The 20995-nt window shown below is 41.9% G+C and overlaps 2 protein-coding genes across 4 annotated transcripts in view; both read right to left on the bottom strand.

Annotated features, from left to right (window-relative positions):
* The window catches only part of bin3 (bridging integrator 3), a 45802-nt gene extending 40315 nt beyond the window's left edge, over positions 1-5487 (bottom strand). The window contains exon 1 of one of the 2 annotated variants that reach the window (XM_083554057.1): positions 5336-5487. In XM_083554057.1, coding sequence (XP_083410183.1) covers positions 5336-5343 — 8 coding nt within the window. In that variant the 5' untranslated portion in view covers positions 5344-5487. The remainder of the gene's footprint in view (positions 1-5335) is intronic. The other variant, XM_083554058.1, reaches the window with a different exon arrangement.
* Positions 5488-11500: 6013 nt separating this feature from the next.
* On the bottom strand, positions 11501-18847 carry egr3 (early growth response 3). Of its 2 annotated transcripts, XR_014535624.1 has the most exons (3): positions 18015-18847; positions 13009-14945; positions 11501-12943 (listed from the first exon to the last, which is right to left on the bottom strand). XR_014535624.1 is itself a non-coding variant. In XM_083554056.1 (2 exons), exons 1-2 carry the CDS (start codon positions 18169-18171, stop codon positions 13810-13812), a joined length of 1293 nt encoding a protein of 430 aa, XP_083410182.1. In that variant the 5' UTR covers positions 18172-18847; the 3' UTR covers positions 11501-13809. The 2 variants fall into 2 exon arrangements, 1 of the variants encoding a protein (XP_083410182.1); XM_083554056.1 differs by having other exon boundaries at positions 11501-14945.
* Between the last annotated feature and the right edge of the window lie 2148 nt (positions 18848-20995).

Here is a 20995-nt window from a genome sequence, read left to right as displayed (position 1 = left end):
TGTATAGTGTATTAAAGAGAGGAAAGAACAGTGAAGGGCTGTGAGTCTCTGAGGATAGGTTCACATTAAACTCGGCTGCTCTGAAAACCTTTTTAATCCATAAACTCTACGTAATCGTCCGTTTCTTTCTACTGATTCATACAGTGAAATTCTGACTGCATTAATAATCCAAGTAGATGTACAGAGTTATAATCGTGCAATATGTAATAGTAAAGAAAAGATGTCGAGGAAAACCTTTTTTTATTTTTTATTTATATTTGATTTGCTGCAAGTAACCCAGAACTAGAAAGTGCTTCGCTTTGAGAATCTCTGTTTTATCAGTCCACATTGCAACATGAAAGACTTTTACATTAACTTAAATGCAGCGTTTCAAACAGCTCTGTTTTCGCTGGACACGAACATCACCCAGGTTTGGAGAGGAGGCCAAGTCCATAATATCTCGTATAAATCTGCAAATGCAAACTTTTCTCTACAGATTGACTCCAGTCAACACTGAACAAGTGTTTTTGTGCAGCAAAAGAAAATAAAAATGAAGGAGGAGAAGGAGAGGAGGAAGACGTCTACAGAGACGGCAGGAAAAGGAGCAGTGTAGGAGAGTAGAGGTTCGGGTTGGTACTTTAAATGTTGGTACTATGACGGGTAAAGGGAGAGAGATAGCTGATATGATGGAGAGGAAAAAGGTAGATGTGTTGTGTGTTCAGGAGACCAAGTGGAAAGGGAGTAAGGCCAGGAACATTGGAGGTGGGTTTAAACTGTTTTATCATGGTGTGGATGGAAAGAGAAATGGTGTAGGGGTGATTCTGAAGGAAGAGTACAGTAAGAGTGTAGTGGAGGTGAAGAGAGTTTCTGATAGGGTGATGATCGTGAAGGTGGAGGTTGAAGGGATGATGATAAATGTCATCAGTGCCTATGCTCCACAAGTTGGCTGTGAGATGGAGGAGGAGGAAAGATTCTGGAGTGAATTAGATGAAGTGGTAGATGGTGTACCTAGGAAAGAACGATTGGTGATTGGGGCAGACTTTAATGGGCATGTAGGTGAAGGGAACAGAGGTGATGAGGAGGTGATGGGTAGGTATGGTTTTAAGGAGAGGAATGTGGAAGGGCAGATGGTGGTAGATTTTGCTAAAAGGATGGAAATGGCAGTGGTGAACACGTATTTTAAGAAGAAGGAGGATCATAGGGTGACGTATAAGAGTGGAGGAAGGTGCACACAGGTGGATTATGTTCTGTGTAGGAGATGCAACCTGAAGGAGATTGGAGACTGTAAGGTGTTGGCGGGGGACAGTGTAGCTAGACAGCATCAGATGGTGGTCTGTAGGATGGTTTTGGAGGCGAAGAAGAAGAGGAGGAAAGTAAAGATTGAAAGAAGAATAAGATGGTGGAAACTAAAGGAGGAAGAGTGTAGTGTGAGGTTCAGGGAAGAGGTCAGACAGGGGCTTGGTGGTGGTGAAGAGGTGCCGGATGATTGGGCAACTACTGCAGGAGTGATGAGGGAGGCAGCTAGAAAAGTACTTGGTGTGACATCTGGAAATAGAAAGCAAGACAAGGAGACGTGGTGGTGGAATGAGGAAGTGCAGGAGAGCATTAGGGGAAAGAGGTTGGCAAAACAGAAGTGGGATCGACAGAGTGATGAGAAAAGTAGGCAGGAGTACAAGGAGATGCGGCAGCAGGTAAAAAGGGATGTGGCGAAAGCCAAGGAAAAGGCATATGAGGAGCTGTATAAGAGGTTGGACACTAAGGAAGGAGAAAAGGATTTATACCGATTGGCCAGGCAGAGGGACCGAGCTGGGAAGGATGTACTGCAAGTTAGAGCAATAAAGGATGGAGAGGAAAATGTGTTGACTAATGAGGAGAGTGTGTTGAGAAGATGGAGGGAGTATTTTGAGCAGCTGATGAATGAGGAAAATCAGAGAGAGAGAAGGTTGGAGAATGTGGAGTTGGTGAAGCAGGATGTAGATAGGATTAGTAGGGAGGAAGTGAGAGCAGCGATTAAGAGGATGAAGAATGGAAAGTCGGTTGGACCAGATGACATACCGGTAGAAGCGTGGAGATGTTTAGGAGAGATGGCAGTGGAGTTTTTAACCAGATTGTTTAACAGGATTCTGGAAGGGGAGAGGATGCCTAAGGAATGGAGAAGGAGTGTGCTGGTGCCGATCTTTAAGCATAAGGCAGATGTGCAGACCTGCAGTAACTACAGGGGAATTAAGTTGATCAGTCACACCATGAAGTTATGGGAAAGAGTAGTGGAAGCCAGGCTGAGAGAAGAGGTGACCATCTGTGAGCAACAGTATGGTTTCATGCCGAGGAAGAGCGCCACAGATGCCTTATTTGCTTTGAGGATGTTGATGGAGAAGTATAGAGAAGGACAGAAGGAGCTGCATTGTGTATTTGTGGATTAAGAGAAGGCGTACGACAGGGTGCCGAGAGAGGAGTTGTGGTATTGTATGAGGAAGTCAGGTGTGTCAGAGAAGTATGTGAGGGTGGTGCAGGACATGTATGAGGACAGTGTGACGGCAGTGAAGTGTGCAGTAGGTACGACAGACTGGTTCAGGGTGAAGGTTGGACTGCATCAAGGATCGGCCCTGAGCCCTTTCCTGTTTGCAGTGGTGATGAACAGGTTGACGGACGAGGTCAGACAGGAGTCTCCCTGGACTATGATGTTTGCAGACGATATTGTGATTTGTGGTGAGAGTAGAAAGCAGGTTGAGAAGAGCCTGGAGAGGTGGAGATATGCGTTGGAGAGAAGGGGAATGAGAGTCAGTAGGAGTAAGACAGAGTACATGTGTGTGAATGAGAGGGAGGGCAGTGGAGTGATGCGGTTGCAGGGAGAAGAGGTGGAGAAGGTGGAGGAGTTCAGGTACCTGGGGTCAACAGTGCAAAGTAATGGAGAGTGTGTTAGAGAAGTAAAGAAAAGAGTGCAGGCAGGGTGGAGTGGGTGGAAAAGAGTGACAGGAGTGATTTGTGATAGAAGGGTATCTGCAAGAATGAAAGGGAAAGTTTATAGGACTGTGGTGAGACCTGCGATGTTGTATGGATTAGAGACAGTGGCATTGAGTAAAAGACAGGAGGTGGAGCTGGAGGTAGCAGAGCTGAAGATGTTAAGGTTTTCGTTGGGAGTGACGAGGATGGACAAGATTAGAAATGAGTTTATTAGAGGGACAGCACATGTAGGATGTTTTGGTGACAAGGTGAGGGAGGCGAGATTGAGATGGTTTGGACATGTGCAGAGGAGGGACATGAATTATACTGGTAGAAAAATGCTGAAGATGGAGCCACCAGGTAGGAGGAAAAGAGGAAGGCCAAGGAGGAGGTTCATGGATGTGGTGAGGGAAGACATGCAGGTAGTTGGTGTGAAAGAGGCAGATGTAGAGGACAGGGTGGTATGGAGACGGATGATCCGCTGTGGCGACCCCTAATGGGAGCAGCCGAAAGAAGAAGAAGAAGAAAAGAAAAGAAAAATGTAAAGAACTCTCGCACCGTTTCATACACCTGCATTTACCAAGACGCGTTTTTATAATTGATCAGGATTAATGTGGGTGCAGAATCGTTTTTTGCCGTTTCTGTTACCACAAAGTCAGAGGCGGCGGTTTGTACAGAATGTCTTAGGATGCTGTAGCATTAAATTTTCTCTTCACGTGAACTAAGAGGCCCAAAGCTGTTTCCGGGACGACAATGCCCCTGTGCACAAAGCCAAATCTGTAAAAATATGCTTCAGGATACATCTAACACTGATCCGGATCAATTTGAAAAAACGATCCGTGTCCACAATCGTGTCCCAGAAGTTGCTTTGAAAATGTCTGAAAACCCTCGCGTCCCAGTACTGCTCCCGAGTAAAACGGAAACGCATTTCCGCCTGCCGTTGACTTTACTTTCCAGCTCTATGAAACGTGGCGACGCGCCCATTGTTTTTTTTCAAAAGCCTCCGTTTTTTACAGTCCGCACACAAACGTATCCACTTTGTAGAGCGTTTTTCTAAAAGTTACGTCTAAAATATGCGTTTTCAAACTGTAACTCCACTCACAATAATACAGAACTACAAAACAAAACTTAAACAATTGCAAGAAACAGAATCTGTGCGACCCGGCACTAAAGTGGAAGGAGTGGAAGGTCTCCTGCTATAAAGCTCACCCCTATTGAACACCTTTGGGATGAATGTGAACGCTGACTGCACCCCTCCTCACCTTCATCAGTACCTGACTTTACTAACACCCTTGTGACTGAATAAATCTCCAAGTGGTTAAAGCTCTGGGTTACTGATCAGTAGGTCAGAGGTTCAAGATCCGAGCTTCCACTCTTTGGGCCCTTGAACAAGGCCCTTAACCTTCTGTGCTCCAGGGGCACTGTATCCTGTCTGACTGCGGCTTACTAATATTGCTGGGATATGCGAAAAAAAGAATTTCAATGTGCTCTAATGTAAACGTCAGAGAAAAAAAATCAAGTGGAACATCTTCCCAGAAGAGTGGAGGTTCTTAGAACAGCGAATGGCGACCAATTGTGGAATGAGATGTTCAGAAAGGACATATGCTCAGGTGTCCACACACTTTTGTCCCTACAGTGGACAATATGGTGGTTCATATAGCAAATAGATTTGTTTATTTACATTATATATACCTAGAAAATAAAAATACAAACTTGTATTTTAGCATTGTAAGCCATTTAAAGGTTATATAGAAATGACATTTAATTTAATGAATCCTGAGACATGATTACACACACACACACACACACACACACACACACACACACACACACACACACACACATATATTTAAATAAACAATTCTTTATGGATTATTTCTCTGTCTGAGCAAAAGACTGTCATTCACTCCACTAAACTATTCCTCATATAACACGCTTATAAAGCTGCTTAGTGACTTTTAAGCCAAATATAATACTTTACATTAGTTTTATTGAGTCGAAGAACAAGCACGAATAGTTATAAACTCAGATTTAATATCAATAATCACAAAAACCCAAAACCAAAACTAAAACTTGGTGGAAGACGTTAGCAAGCTAATCTGTACAGACCAACCAAACTAGCCGAAATATCTGTGTTTTTCTATTAATAAGAAACTTAGAAGCCTTTAAATGGTCTTCAAATCGAAAACAAAAGCTCAACATTTTAAGGAAACAAACAAACAAACAAAAACAAGTGTTTTTACTGAACTTATTTCGTTCTTATGTACACACTGTAAACATGACACGGGAAAGCTACATGCTAGCAGTCTGAGGTAAACGCTAGCTGACTAGCCTCGACAAACCGACCCTAATAGCTCGTTATTTATTAGAAAAATGCCCAGAACTCGTTTTATAAGACGATGTTAGTGGTACGTACCAGCTCATGTTGTCGTGTTCACTCCAATTTACCCGCAAAACACAACTTTATTCCCACACACATCGCCTTTTCTACCTGTTTCCATACAACTCTGCAACCAGGAACTGGTTAAGTGGGACCTGGTCTGCGTCCCAAATCAAGAGCAAATCATATCAAAGTGCACTAGATAGGGTGTGAAAGTCATTCAAACCGTCACTGGGTAGTGCACTCTTTTAGGGAACGACGGGGTTTTTCGTATTTGGTTGTTAAAAGGATAGCGGAGTGAGAGTTTCACAGGTTTCTGAGGTCATGGTACAATAACACAACAACCACACAACACCTACACAACAACAATAACAACAACACAACATATTAACAACAAAAAAACAACATAACAGCACAAGGACAACAACGACCGTACAACAACACAACATAATAACATCAACAATAATACAACATACAACAAAAACACAACAAAAATAATAACAGACTGTTATAGGCTGTTCTTTGCGCAATCCGTTCGACTAACCAATACAAAGGAACTGGACCGACACACACACACACACACACACACGCACACACACACACGGACAACCGTAAAATTGATGTTTTTCACAAATTGCTGCGAAAACAATTTTTTAGTCTCATTGTATTTGGTTGGAATGACAATAAAAGTTTACTTGATCTGACTTAACTTACATTTACATTGACGGCATTTGGCAGGCGCCCTTATTCAGAGTGATTTACATCTCATTCATATAATTGAGCAGCTATGGCGTTAAGGGCCTTTCTCAGGGGCCCAGGAGTGGCAGCTTGGTCTGGGATCTTTACTACCTTTAGATCCAAAGACCAATGCCTTAACCACTAAGAGCAACCATGGCTACTATCATGATACCGTTTGGTCTAATGCAGCATTCTCTTTCGGCCGATCAAGGGATTTCTTGCCCTTCAATAGAAAAAGTTTGGGCTCCTGGCTCTAGATAAATCCACATACAGGAGTGTGGGCCAGTGTGGGTGCAGGTTTCTATTCCAACCAATCAGGGGCCACATCTGATAGTCATTGAAGTTAAAAATCATGATTTAAACCGGTAGAATTGTTTGGTGTTTTGCTTGGTTGAAATGAAAACCTGCACCCACACTGGCCTTTCGTGAAAAGATTGCACACCCCTGGTCCAAGGTCTTGTTTGGTTGTTTTTATCACTTTGTTAGTCCCATGGGAACTTTGTGCCACGTTGAATTAAAAAATGGACGTCCTTATAATGTAGGTAGTGCGGTTTTGTGTGGAAAAAAATGGTGGTGTTGGGTGGTGTAGGTTCCTGGGATGTTTTCTCACCAAGATAATATCACTCCTAATTTCAAGACAGGTTTAGAGAAAATTCCTAGGATGCACTGCAACTTTAGACATTGGATTGCCCTGGACGGTGTGTAGAGAAAAACAATGAAAAGTCTCAAAACTCTATGAAACTAAAATTGAAGTGAGTTGCATCTCTTTCGTCCAATCCAGTTGGATTTCTTGCCCTTTAATAGAAAAAGTTTGGGCTCCTGGCTCTAGATAAATCGAGGTAGATCTATTAATCTTGCTCTGCCTCAGGAAACTCTGCCTTTTTCTGATTCACATCGATCACTATTGCATTGTTTTTGCGAGTGCCAGTGAACCTGAGCGCTGCATTACAGCAGGGTAATAACCATGTCATTAACAAACTGGGAATAGTTTTGTTATATGCTGCCATGACAGATTGCATGGTAGCTCAGTGGCTAAGGTTCTGATTAGTTGGGGTTCAAGCCCCAGTATCACCTAGCTTCGGCCCTTGAGCGAGGCTCTTAACCCTTTGAACACCCTGCGCTCTGACCCCAGATTCCTAACATCGCTGAAATATGAAAGATTTTTGATCGGAAGGTTGTGAGTTTAAATCCCAGCAACACCATGTTGCCACTGCTGGGTCCTTGAGTATGGCCCTTAAGTCTCAACTGCTCAAGTTGTATATATGATGTAATTGTAAGTCGCTCTGTATAAGGGGCTTCAGCCAAATGCCATAGATATAAAAACCAAAACTTGAATCTTTACCTCTGAGTGTTACAAAGACCCGAAACTGGAGACTCTCTCCATAAATGGTAGAAAACTTCACTGTATCAAAATCTACAGTTTTTTTTTTTTTTTTAAATAAGCTCCTGTATTGTTTGCTAAGTTGCTAATCAACATACCAAAAATATTCAAAATACCTTTTTGCTTATTTTTTCTCTCCGTTTCATTGTTTTTGCTGCTAATGACTGGGTAACAACACTCAAACCCGAAGCTATTTTTGCGATCGGACATTAGTTACGCAGCTCGTATAGACTTTTAAACCTGGACAGGATGCAGGAAAAATCCCTGAAGCAATAAATACTACATGAAGAAACGGCGAGATGTGAAGCGATAGTAATATTCAAGTGGGGCGACCCGTAATGCAAGTCTGATTAATTTTTCCTTTTTATTATTGAAGGCATGTCAAGAGCTTCAGTTTAACATTGAATATCAGAGCACGGGAAGAAAGTCCTCTTTTTTAGCGGTAACTTTTTTGAATCATGGACCAGTTTCACCCAGTTCCACCCCCAGACCCTCTACAGACTGCAGAATCAAGTGCAAGAGGTCTGTTGGGGGGTTTCTTTATATTGTCATACACAATAATGTGCACATTATATTATTATTATTATTAAAATAATACACAGTATATGATTGAATTATTAATTCAATTACTAATTGATAAGCTAATTTAATTAATAATTAATTGCCCAATTGAATTACTAATCAGTAAACATATTTATTCATGAAATAAATAAAAATTAATTAATGTCATTTTAAAAATGATAAAAATATATATATAGTGAAGTGTATGGATATCTTGATGCGTAGCCAACGATACGATACATTAAAGACACATATGAAGCAGGAAAAACTATGATGCTCTGCAATTCAGTATGGTACAGATAGTTCAGAAAAAAAAAAGATTAAATAAAACCAGATGTTCTTTTCCCGTTTCATCTCCAGGAAGCTGCAGATCTACCTCTGCCATGTTCATCTATGTGACTCTTTAAAGGCCACGCCTCGGCCTCCTCGAGAAACAGTTTGGAAACATTGAGCCCTTAAAAAGCTGTAGTTTTAACCAATCAGATTTAGAGGGCCATCTAGCAGGCGTCCAACAACATTGGCATGTTCAAACCATATCTGTAGCAAGTTGCACATGCTTAAATATATTCATGTGGATTTAATAGCTGTTTTATTTCACAGTAGCTGACAGAGGAGGAGGTATTACATTTATAGATGGCCTTTCAAAGAAAATCTGGGCATCTTGAGGAAAAGTCACCCAAAACAGTCCAAAACAGTTGTTAAATATTTTTATGAACCAATTATACTTTAATGTTTTCTTTCCTGTAGAATTTACACAAAAACACACAATTTGCCTTCAATTCAAATCCCCTTGAAAATGGTAATTCCAGGGGTTTCCATGGTCGGAGGTCATTTTATGAGGTTAATATAATAGTTGTGGCTGCAGTGAAAGAAGACGTGTTGAATTGTGTTCATTGTGTTTCTTGCTTTAGTGATGCCATTTATTCTCGCTGTATGAGATTCTGTGTGTGATTCTGCTTCTCCATAATATCGATGCTTTTTATAGTGGTGTCATAATGATAGTATTAAGAGGTGGACTGATCAGGCAGGACACCACTGAAGGCGTAGGTGTGAAATGCACAACCCTCTCCACACCCAGTTTGAAATGTCCATCACAGTAGATACGTTGAGATCAAGTGTCTGAGTATGTCCGAGCTAAAATGACTCCCCACCTTCTGACCAATCAGATCAAAGAATTCAAGAGAGCCGTGGTCTGGAGGAATGATTGTACAATAGTATTGTACTGTTTTGCCAGCCGTTCTTTTCTTTTTTTTTTTTTTATGGCTATATTTTGCCTTCAAAAACGCTGACCTGTCTGATACAGAACATGTAAACACCGAACTATCTCTGGCTTTAACACAGACCCACACACTCTCTCAAACACACACACACACCCAAAGGCTTTACTTGTATCTGATCTGCACACACTATCTTCTCTGTTTTGCTGCTTCTCTTTGGCCCGGCTTTCTGACGGTTTTTGGCAAATAAATAAATAAAATATTCAGTGGAAATAAATAAATAAATAAATAATCCAAATCAAAGAAACAAACACTTGTGCCAGAAGCTATTTTTGTAACACTAAAGAAAACAAGTGTTTTTTTTTTTTTTTCATGCTTTTTTGCCTACCCCCCCTCTCCCCATATCATGTAGAACCATCCCTGAGAAATAAAGATATCAGTCCAAAAAGAACAAGAAGCGGTGGAAGAGCGCAGGAGCCAAATCCATAGAGAGTGTCAGCGTTTGCCTTTTCGATCAAAGCGCGTAACCTATTCATGCTAAGATTTTCCTCTTACAGCAAACACAACATGAGCGCTCTCTCTCTCTCTCTCTCTCTCTCTCTCTCTCTCTCTCTCTCTCTCTCTCTCTCTGCAGCCCAAATCTGTGTTTCAGACATAATCTTAGTCTAAATTAAATTGAATTGCGAAACTATACAGCGACAATTTTGCTGCATTTTTATCGTGAAAAAAAAAAGCTACATATTTGCTACAATTCAAAACTGCTATTTATTTATTATCTTTCTCTTGAAACCATCGCCAACAATTGTTAAAATCGTTCGATTTATGACCTGGCTGACGGCATAACCCTCGTATTCGTCTTTTACGCCTTATTCCTATTAACCCCACATACGAGACGTCCTGAGAGCTTCCTCCAACCCCTTTTTTTGCTAAATCGCCAACTCTTTGATGGACCCATAGTGTAACATCATGACTCGAACCTGAAACCTACTTTATATAATATATATGTCTAAGGCAGGAGTGTCTAATCTTTTTCACAAAGGGCCACAAATTTCAACCAATCAGGGGCCACATCTGATAGTCATTGAAATCGTGATATAAACCGGTAGAATTGTTTGGTGTTTTGCTTGGTTGAAATGAAAACCTGCACCCACACTGGCGTTTTGTAAAAAGATTGCACACCCCTGGTCCAAGGTCTTGTTTGGTTGTTTTTATCGCTTTGTTAGTCCCATGGGAACTTTGTGCCACGTTGAAATTAAAAAAGGACGTCCTTATAATGTAGGTAGTGCGGTTTTGTGTGAAAAAAAATTGAGTGGTATAGGTTCCTGGGATGTTTTCTCATCAAGATAATATTAATCCGAATTTCAGGACAGGATTCGAGAAAATTCCCAGGACGCACTGCAATTTTGGACATTGGATTGCCCTAGACAGTTTGAAGAGAAAAAAAAAGTCTCTAAATTTTGTGGAACTAGAAAAATCCCATTGGTGCCACTGTTACAAAGAAAGAAAGGTGCTTTATACTTTTCACATGTACTTTATAGCAGAACATTCTGTCTTCGCACATCCCAGCAGCGATGTTAGGAAGCGCCCCAGAGCGTTAATTTGGGTTTAAGAGCCCCAGAAATGGCAGTTTGGTGATACCAGGGCTTGAACCCCCTGACCTTCTGATCACTAACCAAGAGCTTTAACCACTGAACTACCACCATCACAAGTGCACCATGGGTCCCACAGCGTTAACACTGATGCCGGTGTATACTGTCAGCTTCTATATTGCCATCGTATCCCCAGATGAGTTCGAAACGCTGTCAAAAATTGTCTGCGCTAACGCGTACTGAAATCCATGCTGCTCGATTAGCCGACGTCGAGCAACGCCTACGGTTTCCATTCATCCCGAAAAGCCGAGCGAAGACGGAACCGTCGGAGGCCGTGTTAATTGGAGGACGCGTGGCAGAGTGCCAGGACACGCAAACGCCAGCAAGTGGTAGGGTTTTGTGCAGGACGGCGAGGCTCAGCACTAAACGGGTCAGTTTATTAGGCGTACGATGTGCAGGGGTCACAAGGGGGACGAGCGAAAAAGCAGCACCGAACTATTCTAATAGCGTCGTATGTTTGCATTCGGGCCTCTGCGTTTTACATCCAGATCACTTTCTGGCAAGATCTGGCCCGCGGGCAACACGCTCAACCGCATCCTCCAGCGCATCGATTCATCTTCACGAGGCTGCTAATGAAGACCGAACATATTGACATAGTGACATATTGACATATTGACACACACACACATGCGCACAAACACACGCTACACAAATGTTCTTTTTGTTCCAAATAACCTTATGGTTTATTTCTTTAATAAACACATCATTCAGTGTGTCTCCATCTTTGTATATTATACACAAAAACAATAAATTCAGGACGTAGGATGCATCAGGTTTGACACTGTCGGACAACGTTTTTTTTTTTGTTTTTTTTCTTTTTTAAACGCACACACACACATAAAAAAAAAAAAACACATTCTACATTATGTACACAGTCTTCAGAAATGTACATACATGAACACACCCTTTTGTATCCAGCGGGATCTGGGAGTGCGGAGGATAGAGAGAGAGCGTGCGTGTGTGTGTGTGTGTGTGTGTGTGTGCATGCGTGTGTGTGTGTGTGTGTATGTGTGTTATTCGCACGGACACACGCTGTAATACTGAAGCGCATTGCTTTTTCCTGTACATTCGTAGTAGAAAAACACAGAGCAGCCGTGTGTTTGGATGGACGACTGTACAGAAGACTCTCGGATAATCCGAATCTCTCAGGAGTTCCTTGTAGGAGGAAGAACAAATAAATGAAAGAAATAAAACAACAACAACAACAACAACAACGGATACAACATTAGGGGGCTGTAAAGGAAGAAAGAAAATAGAACAAAACATACAGAAATGAACGAAAAAATAAACAAACAAAAAATAATGAACCGTCTGAACGGCGTTCATCGAAAAGCATCTCTGATGTCATGCATATGGCTGAATTTCAGTCAGGATGCCGGTGTCCCGGATCAGCCGTGTGTTAAGGCTGTTCTTTTTTTTTTTTTAATGGTTTAGGCTGTGTGTGTGTGTGTGTGTGTGTGTGTGTGTGTGTGTGTGTGTGTGTGTGTGTGTGTGTGTGTGTGTGTGTGTGAAAGTGTGTGAGCGTGTGTTCGAACGTGTGCCGAACAAACAGGACGCGTGAGACGTAGCAAAGAGAAACCAATGGCGACTCGGTGAGTCATCATTGAAACAACAGCTACAGCACCGACGACGACACGAAACGGAAATATCATCATGAGCACGAACGTTTCACATTTCACATCGTTTTTTTTTTCTTTTTTTCTTTTTCGACTCCCTGTGACCCCGAGGGTTTCGGGCTCACGCGTATTGCTCACAGAAATGTCCTTTCGCTTCAGTGCTTCGTCCAGACACGCTACCGACGTGCAGAAAAGGAAATAAAAAATATCCGTCACTGTTACAGAGGAAAATAAAAACATATCAAAACGATGAAATGGCAGGACGATTGCAAATCTCAGATTTAAAGAGCACGTGGAAGGCTTTCGGGCCTTTCAGTGTCACGTACTTTACACTTTTATACTTTCTCATCATTTTAGGCTAATAAGTAAACCGCACTTAGTGAGCTCGGATGCCAAGATGCACGCTTGCTTTAGTTGTTTTGGTTTTTTCGTGCTATTGTACAGCCAAGCTGTCACTGTTTACCAACCAGGCATCCCAGATCCTCTTAATTGTACTGATGGGATTTTGAGATATTTCAAATAACGTGGACTAAAAAAAAAAAAAAACACTCTTCCGAATTTCACGGTGATGATATTCGAGGCTTTCCCTGCAACTTCCACAGTCCAGTCGCTTCGCCGTAACAATCCCTGCGACACTCAACGAGAATGACGAGACAAAATCAATTGGCTGGAGGATTGAGACTGATTTGGCACATTTCCGTAAAAAAAAAAAAAAAAATTTATAATGAACAGGCAGTGTTTTTTAAGAGAAAAAAACAACAAAAAAACAAATGACAAGTGCAGCCCAAACAAAACATTATTAAAGTTAAAATTAAATTGCATTTTTTTTTAAATATATATATAGATTTTTGATTAGCCATCGACAAACATGGTGTAAAAAAATAATCGACGCCAAGTGTTGGTTAGCTTGTATTCTCTAGTAAATTTTTTCGAAATGTGACCCAGACGGTAATATCAGTGGAGTGCGAAGGGTCCATGGAGCCGGAAGTGAGGACTCCCTGAGCCTGTAATGCTTTTTCCGAAAAGAAAAGAAAAATCGCCCTGTTTTTTGTTTTTTCCCTGGAATGACCTGACTGTCCACCGGCTGCTACCCCGTTCTGCTATTCTCCCTGCCATGAAACACTAGTGTGCCCCCTCGACCCCTCGGGTAAGGGCATACGTGAACGTGATTACACCACCTTATATAAAAATGAAACAAAACAAAACAAAAAAAACATTGTAACCAAAAAACTAATGCATGAAGGGAGGGAGAGTTTGTAAGAGTCAATGGCTAGGCCTTTCTGAAGAAAGGAAAGAGCTCAGTTTCATCGTCCCCCATTCTTCTCGAACACTAGTGACAGTCTCGGTCCTATGCGCATGTGGTAACAGTCAGGACGTTGGCCCCACTGGCCCCGCCGCTCCCACAGGAACCGGGTGGGGACGAGCGAGTTGCCGAGGTCGCTGTGGCGCTCGAGCTGCCCGCCTTCTCGGCGGGTTTTTTGTCCTTGTGCTTGAGGTGCACTTTGGCATGCCGCTTGCGCTCGTCGCTGCGGGCAAACTTGCGTCCGCAGAAGTCGCAGGAAAACGGCTTCTCGCCGGTGTGTGTACGAATATGGGTGGTCAGGTGGTCACTGCGGCTGAAGGATCGCATGCAGATGCGGCACTGGAAAGGCTTGTGGCCTGTGTGGATGCGCAGGTGGCGCGTGAGCTCGTCGGAACGCGAGAAACGCCGGTCGCAGTGCTCGGCCGGGCAGGCATGGGGGCGCTCGTGCACTGGCGTTTTGCTAGGCCGGTTCGGGTACTTGCGAGGGCGCACAGGTTTCAGGGTGAGCGTTTGGCCCTGGTGGTGGTGGTGGTGCTGGGGAACGTGGTGCTGCTGCGAGCCCAGGAAGCCCGGCTGCAACTGCTGCTTGTCCTTAAATGCCCGAATGGTCTCGAGGGGTGTGATGGGTGGCGGGTTTACGCGGAGGGGCTCCACGCTTTGGAAGGGCTTGTGTTCCATAGCGCCCGCTTCACCAGCGCCACCTTGGTGCTGGAACAGATTGTAGTCGGGGATCATGGAGAACAGGCTGGCGTCCACGGCTTTGGTAGTACTGTGGTACTCGGATGGTGCATAGGACAGTGACGATGATGCTGCGGGGCTGTGGTGAAATGCCACCTGCTCCTGGTACATGTCACTGCAGGCCGAGTAGGCGGGAAGGGGGGGCGCGTACACTTGGTCAATGTCCGACGATTGGACGCTCATGCCGCCCGATGACGACGTCTGCGTGGTGATGCTGCCCGGGGACGGGGACACACCAAGGATGCCGGCACTCACCAGGCTGATGATGTTGTTATCCGGGCACCAACCTGAGCCGCCAATGCTTCCTGAAGGAGGGGTGTCGAAAGCAAACTTTCCCAAATAGGTAACTGTTTGCCCACTTCGACCCGACTGGAAACTACTGGAAGCATACGGGAGGTCATTGTTGCTCTTCTCACCACCCATTCCTAAGTCCATGATATTATCTGTGGGAAGAAACGGAAAGGTCAGCCGAGGAGGAAAAACCTGAAGAAAACACTTCTGTTCCAAAATAAACTAGGGGTTCTAGTTTGAAAATAGGTTCTCCTCTAGAGAAAAAACGAAATAGCCTTCAACTCGCTTACACAATATGCCATCACATCGTACCTCTGCTAATTGTTTGCTTCAAACAATGATTAGATCTTCTACAGAGCAAAAAAAAAAAGTTTGTCAGCTGACCGAAATAACGATCCTTTCCTCCTCCTCCTCCTCCTTCTCTCAATCTATTCCTCATTCTCTCTCTTTTTGCCCTCAATCAGGTTCTAAAGTACAACGTGTCCTACAGAGAAGATACTTTTAAGATATTTTCTTGCAGAAAAAAAAACCCACTAACCCTAGGACATGACACTGGATTTGTCTTGGTGCTCTGATACCCAGTTCCATTAAATATATACCAAATTACGATTCTTAATGAGAATAAACAAAAACAACAAAACATATGTGTTTGTGTGTGTAAAAGCAAATGCATTGAATTCTCTGAGGATCCTGGGCTAAGTTTTCTTTCTTTCTTTTTCTTTTTTTTTTTTACTTAAAAACATCTCAATCTGGATCGGCCATAAATTTCACTAGGATCTAATTGAATGTAATGTGGATGTGTCATTTCTGTCACTTTTAACCCCATTGAGACGGATGCCATGAGGACAAATTAACATTCATTGTGCAACTATAAGTCCAGATGGACTCAAATGAAACACTGTAGGTGTTAAATTAACACTGGAGAATTTTTTTTGTGCGTGTGTGTGTGCATGTGTGTGTGTGTGTGTGTGTGTGACAGAGACAGTAAGAGAGAGCGAGATAGAGAGAGCAGCTATGTATTAATGTGTGTAATAAACTGGAGCTCATTCAGAAGTCCACGGCTGATTACACGCAGTACCTCCTGACCCCTGGTACACCCAGAAATAACCTGCGCACTTTCTTTTACCAAGAAAGAAACCCGACTTTCTTCTCCAATTCAGGACTTTTCTAAATATATATAAATATATATATATTCAACCGTCATATTTGCAACCCAAAGGGATGTTTAGCATTAAAAATGATAATATTGGTGTTTTTTGCAGGTGTTTTTTCCCCTTTTCTTTCTCTATTTTGGTTCTTTTGTTTTTCTTTTCTTTTTTAATTTGCATGATTCTCAGATTATAACATTATTTTTGTCCGTAAATCAATGTAGTTTGTGTTTTTCGGGTTTATTATTTTCCATTATATTCCTTGAAGAAGGAGAAGGAAACACGGGCTGCGTTCAAAAGCGCGTGTCAAACGCTTTTTCACGTGTTTTAACCTTGAATGAAATATGAGCGAAATGTAAATACCGGAATATAATAAATATAATAATAAATATATATGTATATATGCACACACACACACACACACACACACACACACACACACACACACACACACACACATATATATATATATATGTGTGTGTGTGTGTGTGTGTGTGTGTGTGTGTACATTTGCGAGTTGTATATATATATATATATATATATATATATATATATATATATATATATATATATATATATATATATATATATATATAATGCTAATAATTTGTTCCAATTTAACACCGATTTTTTTAAACACCTGGCGAATTATAGACAATGATATAACAATGATTTCTGCATGTTTTATAACCACTTTTCTGCACATTATATATTTATATATTTCCTTCCTCTCTCACTCTCTTTATCCCTCTCTTTTTTTTTTTTTTGCCAATTAATTAATTTCTGTTCGAACGATAATTTGCAATTATATATATATATATTATAAATATTATTAATTTTTTTTCCATTTTTAATTTTTACAACTTGAAATCAATTTCCAATTCACGTCAGTCCTTATATGGTCGACTGGAATCTATAAAAATGTCTTTAAAATTAGCACTTTATAAAATTAGATCTTTGATTATTATATCCTGACAGGTTTCCAAACGGATTTCATGTTTAGCGCAGGTTGCACGGGCGCGCGCGCGCGCGCGTGTGTGTGTGTGTGTGTGTCTGTTTTGTAGAAGGGGTGCACGTGTGAAGCGATTTTTGGCACGAGATATATTTCGAAAACAGCGCGCACGTCGGACCCCCCGAAAAAAAAAACAACAACAAAAAAAAAAACCCGCCCACCTGCGCCAGGGCCCCGAAATAACAAACCACTGACTAATATTTCTTTAAGGAATTAGAAAATTCTAACAAATATAATAAACGAATTTAATTTAGACTCTAGCAATAATAATAATAATAATAATAATAATAATAATAATAATAATAATAATAATAATAATAATAATAATAATAACAGTATTAGAAGCAGAATGATGTAATTCACGAGCCGTATTTATTTATTTTTTTTTTTTACAAAAAAAGAGTTTATTTATATGTATAAATTCCTTTAATTCATTTCTTTATTTTCATTCATTGTTCGCACTTTATTTCTACTCTTTCTGATTTATTCATTTATACCAATAATCACAACGCAAACTAATATTTAAAATAGGATGAAATATGTGAATTTAGGTTGTGAGCGCGTGTCCACACTCGTGTCCACACTCGGCCCTGAGCCTGTGTTTGTTCAGCAGGTGCACTTAAACATCTGGATGCCCTGTCAATCACGTGATCCCATATGATATTAACACGTGAAAGCGTGCGGGTGCCTGTGAACTGTCCATGTTGGAGTTCTTTTGTTTAGTGCGAATCAGAACGGTATCAGTGCGTTGATGGACATCTTACCCAGGCTGGATCATCAGCATCATATCAGCATCATCTAAACATCTAAACAACTAAACATCTAAACAACGCACTCACGCCCAAACACCGAATAGCGCGCGCTCACACGGGGAATAAAGCCTGCTTGCTTATCATCAATCACACATCCATCATCCATCATGCCCACGATCTGATCTCCATCCACCACCGGAGTGAGGCTCGCGCCCGGTTCCTATGCACTGCACCCCCCCCCACCACTGTGCCATAACTTGTGGACGTCACAAATCTCTCCAGCGGAGCTCGCGCTGAAAGTGAACTCACCTGTGTTCATTTGCGAGTAGTGCGAGACGGAGTCCGTGCTGGTGAAGATGTTCATAGATGAAGTGGGAATGTCCTCCTCGGGGTACAGGCTGTCAGGTATGGCGTTGATTAAACTGCTCATGTTAAGGGGGAGCTTCTCCGCTAATTGACCTGTCATAGCAAGTTCAATCAAGGGGCTCGTGTCGGCGACTGCGCGCGGGCTCCAACTCGCCCGCGGTCTCCTCCAGGCTCTCGCGCTCGTCTGCAGTCAAAAGAACGTAATAGCAAAAAATAGAAGAAAAAAAGCACACACACACAAAAAAAAAAATCCTTCGAGTAATTTTTTGTATCCAAGTCCCCCTGGTCGAAGAGAAGATGCCCTAACTCTCAACTCAACTCAACTCAAATCAACCTTCTTCTTCTTTTTTAGTCTTTCTTTTTAATTAATTCTCCTTTCAATTCTGCATTGCTTGGTTGCTGGTTGTTGTTGTTGATGTTGTTATTGTATTGTTTGTAAGTCTCGGAGTCGAGTCTCTCGCGCTAGGAGCTTGTTGATGGTTGCACGAGCGCGCTCACTGACTTGACTGCTCGCTGTGTCGCTCGGCCGAGGGAACTCCAACGCTTTTGCCTGGTTCAAGCCAGGAGAGGAAGGGCGGAACGAAAACGTGACGTAGATGCCCATACATGGAGACACAAAAGGAGCCGCGGCCGCGACGGCACGACGTCACAATGGAAGCGCCTCGTAGTGGAAAACGTATCGGAGAGACACCGCGGCCGCGTCCCAAACCGCCGGCGCGTATCCGCGGGCAGCCACCGCGCGCTCCGGCGCCGTTCCTGTTCCCGACCTAGGGAACTGTTTAACTGCGGGGGGGATCGGTTTGGGACCGAGCCTCGGTAAAAAAGAAACATGCAGGAGCGAGTTTCTTTTTAATACTTTATTTTATTATCATTTTATTCTATAACCATTTAGTGATGAATGCATGGAGGAATGGAGAAAATATTTCAATACAAGCCATGTAGACTGAGCCATGTATTATGCTTAAGTTATAACGTTTAATAGGATCAATCAATGAATTGCCAAGTTTTAGGATTAATAGTGCACTCCGTGATCATAAAATTAATGTAAAACGCACGCGTGTGTGATTATGACGTCATAAAGATCAAACAAATGAATGAATATCTGTTTAAACCGGGTCAAAAAGTCATTCCAAGGACCCCCAAACTCCCCCAACTTATTAAAATCCCTCAAACTACCCATGCAACTTTTTAATAAATTAATTAGATTTGATTTATTTATTCTAGAATGCACTCATCGTACAATATAAATAGCTGTTATAAATAATAATAATAATATGCATGCCTTCTTTTGCTACAACTTTGAGAAATAGGGTTTCTGTACTAAACAAATGTTATCCACTCCTCAGATTATAATCTCTGTCTTTCTCTTCTCCTGCTGGAGGAATCATTTCACTGTCTAAAGCCCATCAGTGAAGATGAGACGCGGAAGAAGAAGAAATAAAAAAAAAATACACAGTTGTAAATACATTGAGGGCAACCAGCCAATCAGAGAGCGAGGCTTGTGACCGCGCGCGCTCCGTGCCGAATGTGGAAAGTCCATATAAGTCGCGCATGTCCGGCTCCGCCCTCCTTCCTGCCCTTATATGGTCAACACATTTCCGCCTGAGCGACCTGGTGGAAAAGAGATCGGAACCTGCCGCCATTAAAGGAACCGCAGAGGCCAAACGTCATGGGTCATATTTCATGTCCTTTAAGTCTCGAGGAAAAAGAAAGAGATAAAAAAAAAAAAAAAAAAAAAACTTTTTTATTTGTAATTTTATTCCAAGTAACAAATTTTTTTTTACAGTTGCATTTTGATTTGGGTATAATAATAATAATAAAAAAAAAAAAAAAAAAAAAAAAAATAATAATAAAAAGTTTGTCGCAAATAAGGATGTATAAATGAAGTCATCCCGAAAATAATGAATAAATATATAACATACTGTATATTATTTGCTACGGAACAAACAAGCAAACAAACAAACAAACAAACAAACAAAAAAGTACATGACACAATGCTAATAATCATTATTATATATAGCTGTGTGTAGGATGGACATACTTCACTGTACACAGGCCAATTAGGAGGCCGGAGAATCCCGAGAGACCGCTCATGTGTCCAGCGAAAAAATTCTCCATTCCTGAGCCTTGGCCAATCAGTGAGGCAGTGAGCCGCTCTTATTATCGACACTGAGTAAAACTCCAGGCTGCCATGCATGCGCTGGAACGGATGCTGATGCAATATGGAAAGAGAAAAAGAGAGAGAGAGAGAGAGAGAGAGAGAGAGAGAGAGAGAGAAAGATAAAGTTACAATTTGGACTGCAAATCAGCCTGACATCTGCATGCCGGCTACAAGCCTGTCAACCGATAGGCCGGAAAAAAAAAATGCACAGAAGAATAATAAGTTCTTACTTTTTTTTTTTCGTCTCCCTAGAGGCCTTGGAGCACTGCCATCGAGCCCAGGCTACTGGTGTCTCAGCAGGGCCTCAACAAGCTCCCAAACTAACATCTACTATCTAACTGGGATGAAATTCAGACTCTGTTCGGTGCCACAATGTTCCTCCGGCTGACAGTTTACAGACAGAACTATGATATTAGCCCAGCATACATCAATATTTAATCGGGTGAAAAACAAATTCCGCCTGCTCTTAACAATTTGTCTGGTTTGGAGCTTGTGGCCGAAAAAAGGTGCCTCGTATAAGTTGACCCACCTCAGCTAAGACCGTGCACTGGATACAAATCCGGCGTAATGGCAAAAGCGATTCCAAATCCAGAACGTAAAAAATTGATCAATGTATAAAAAAAAAAAGAAGGTCCATATTTCCATTACTCTGCTTTTCGAATCATGATCCGACTCGTTTACATTTATGGCATTTGGCAGAGATGCTTATCCAGAAGGAACTTACACTTATCTCTCTTAAGGGCTTTAGCTCGACAAACGGCTG

The sequence above is a fragment of the Silurus aristotelis genome (assembly GCF_946808225.1).
Source record: "Silurus aristotelis genome assembly, chromosome: 11".
Lineage (NCBI taxonomy): Eukaryota > Metazoa > Chordata > Actinopteri > Siluriformes > Siluridae > Silurus > Silurus aristotelis.
Note: the sequence above shows the minus strand (reverse complement) of the source record. Positions and strands in the feature narration are given on the sequence as shown.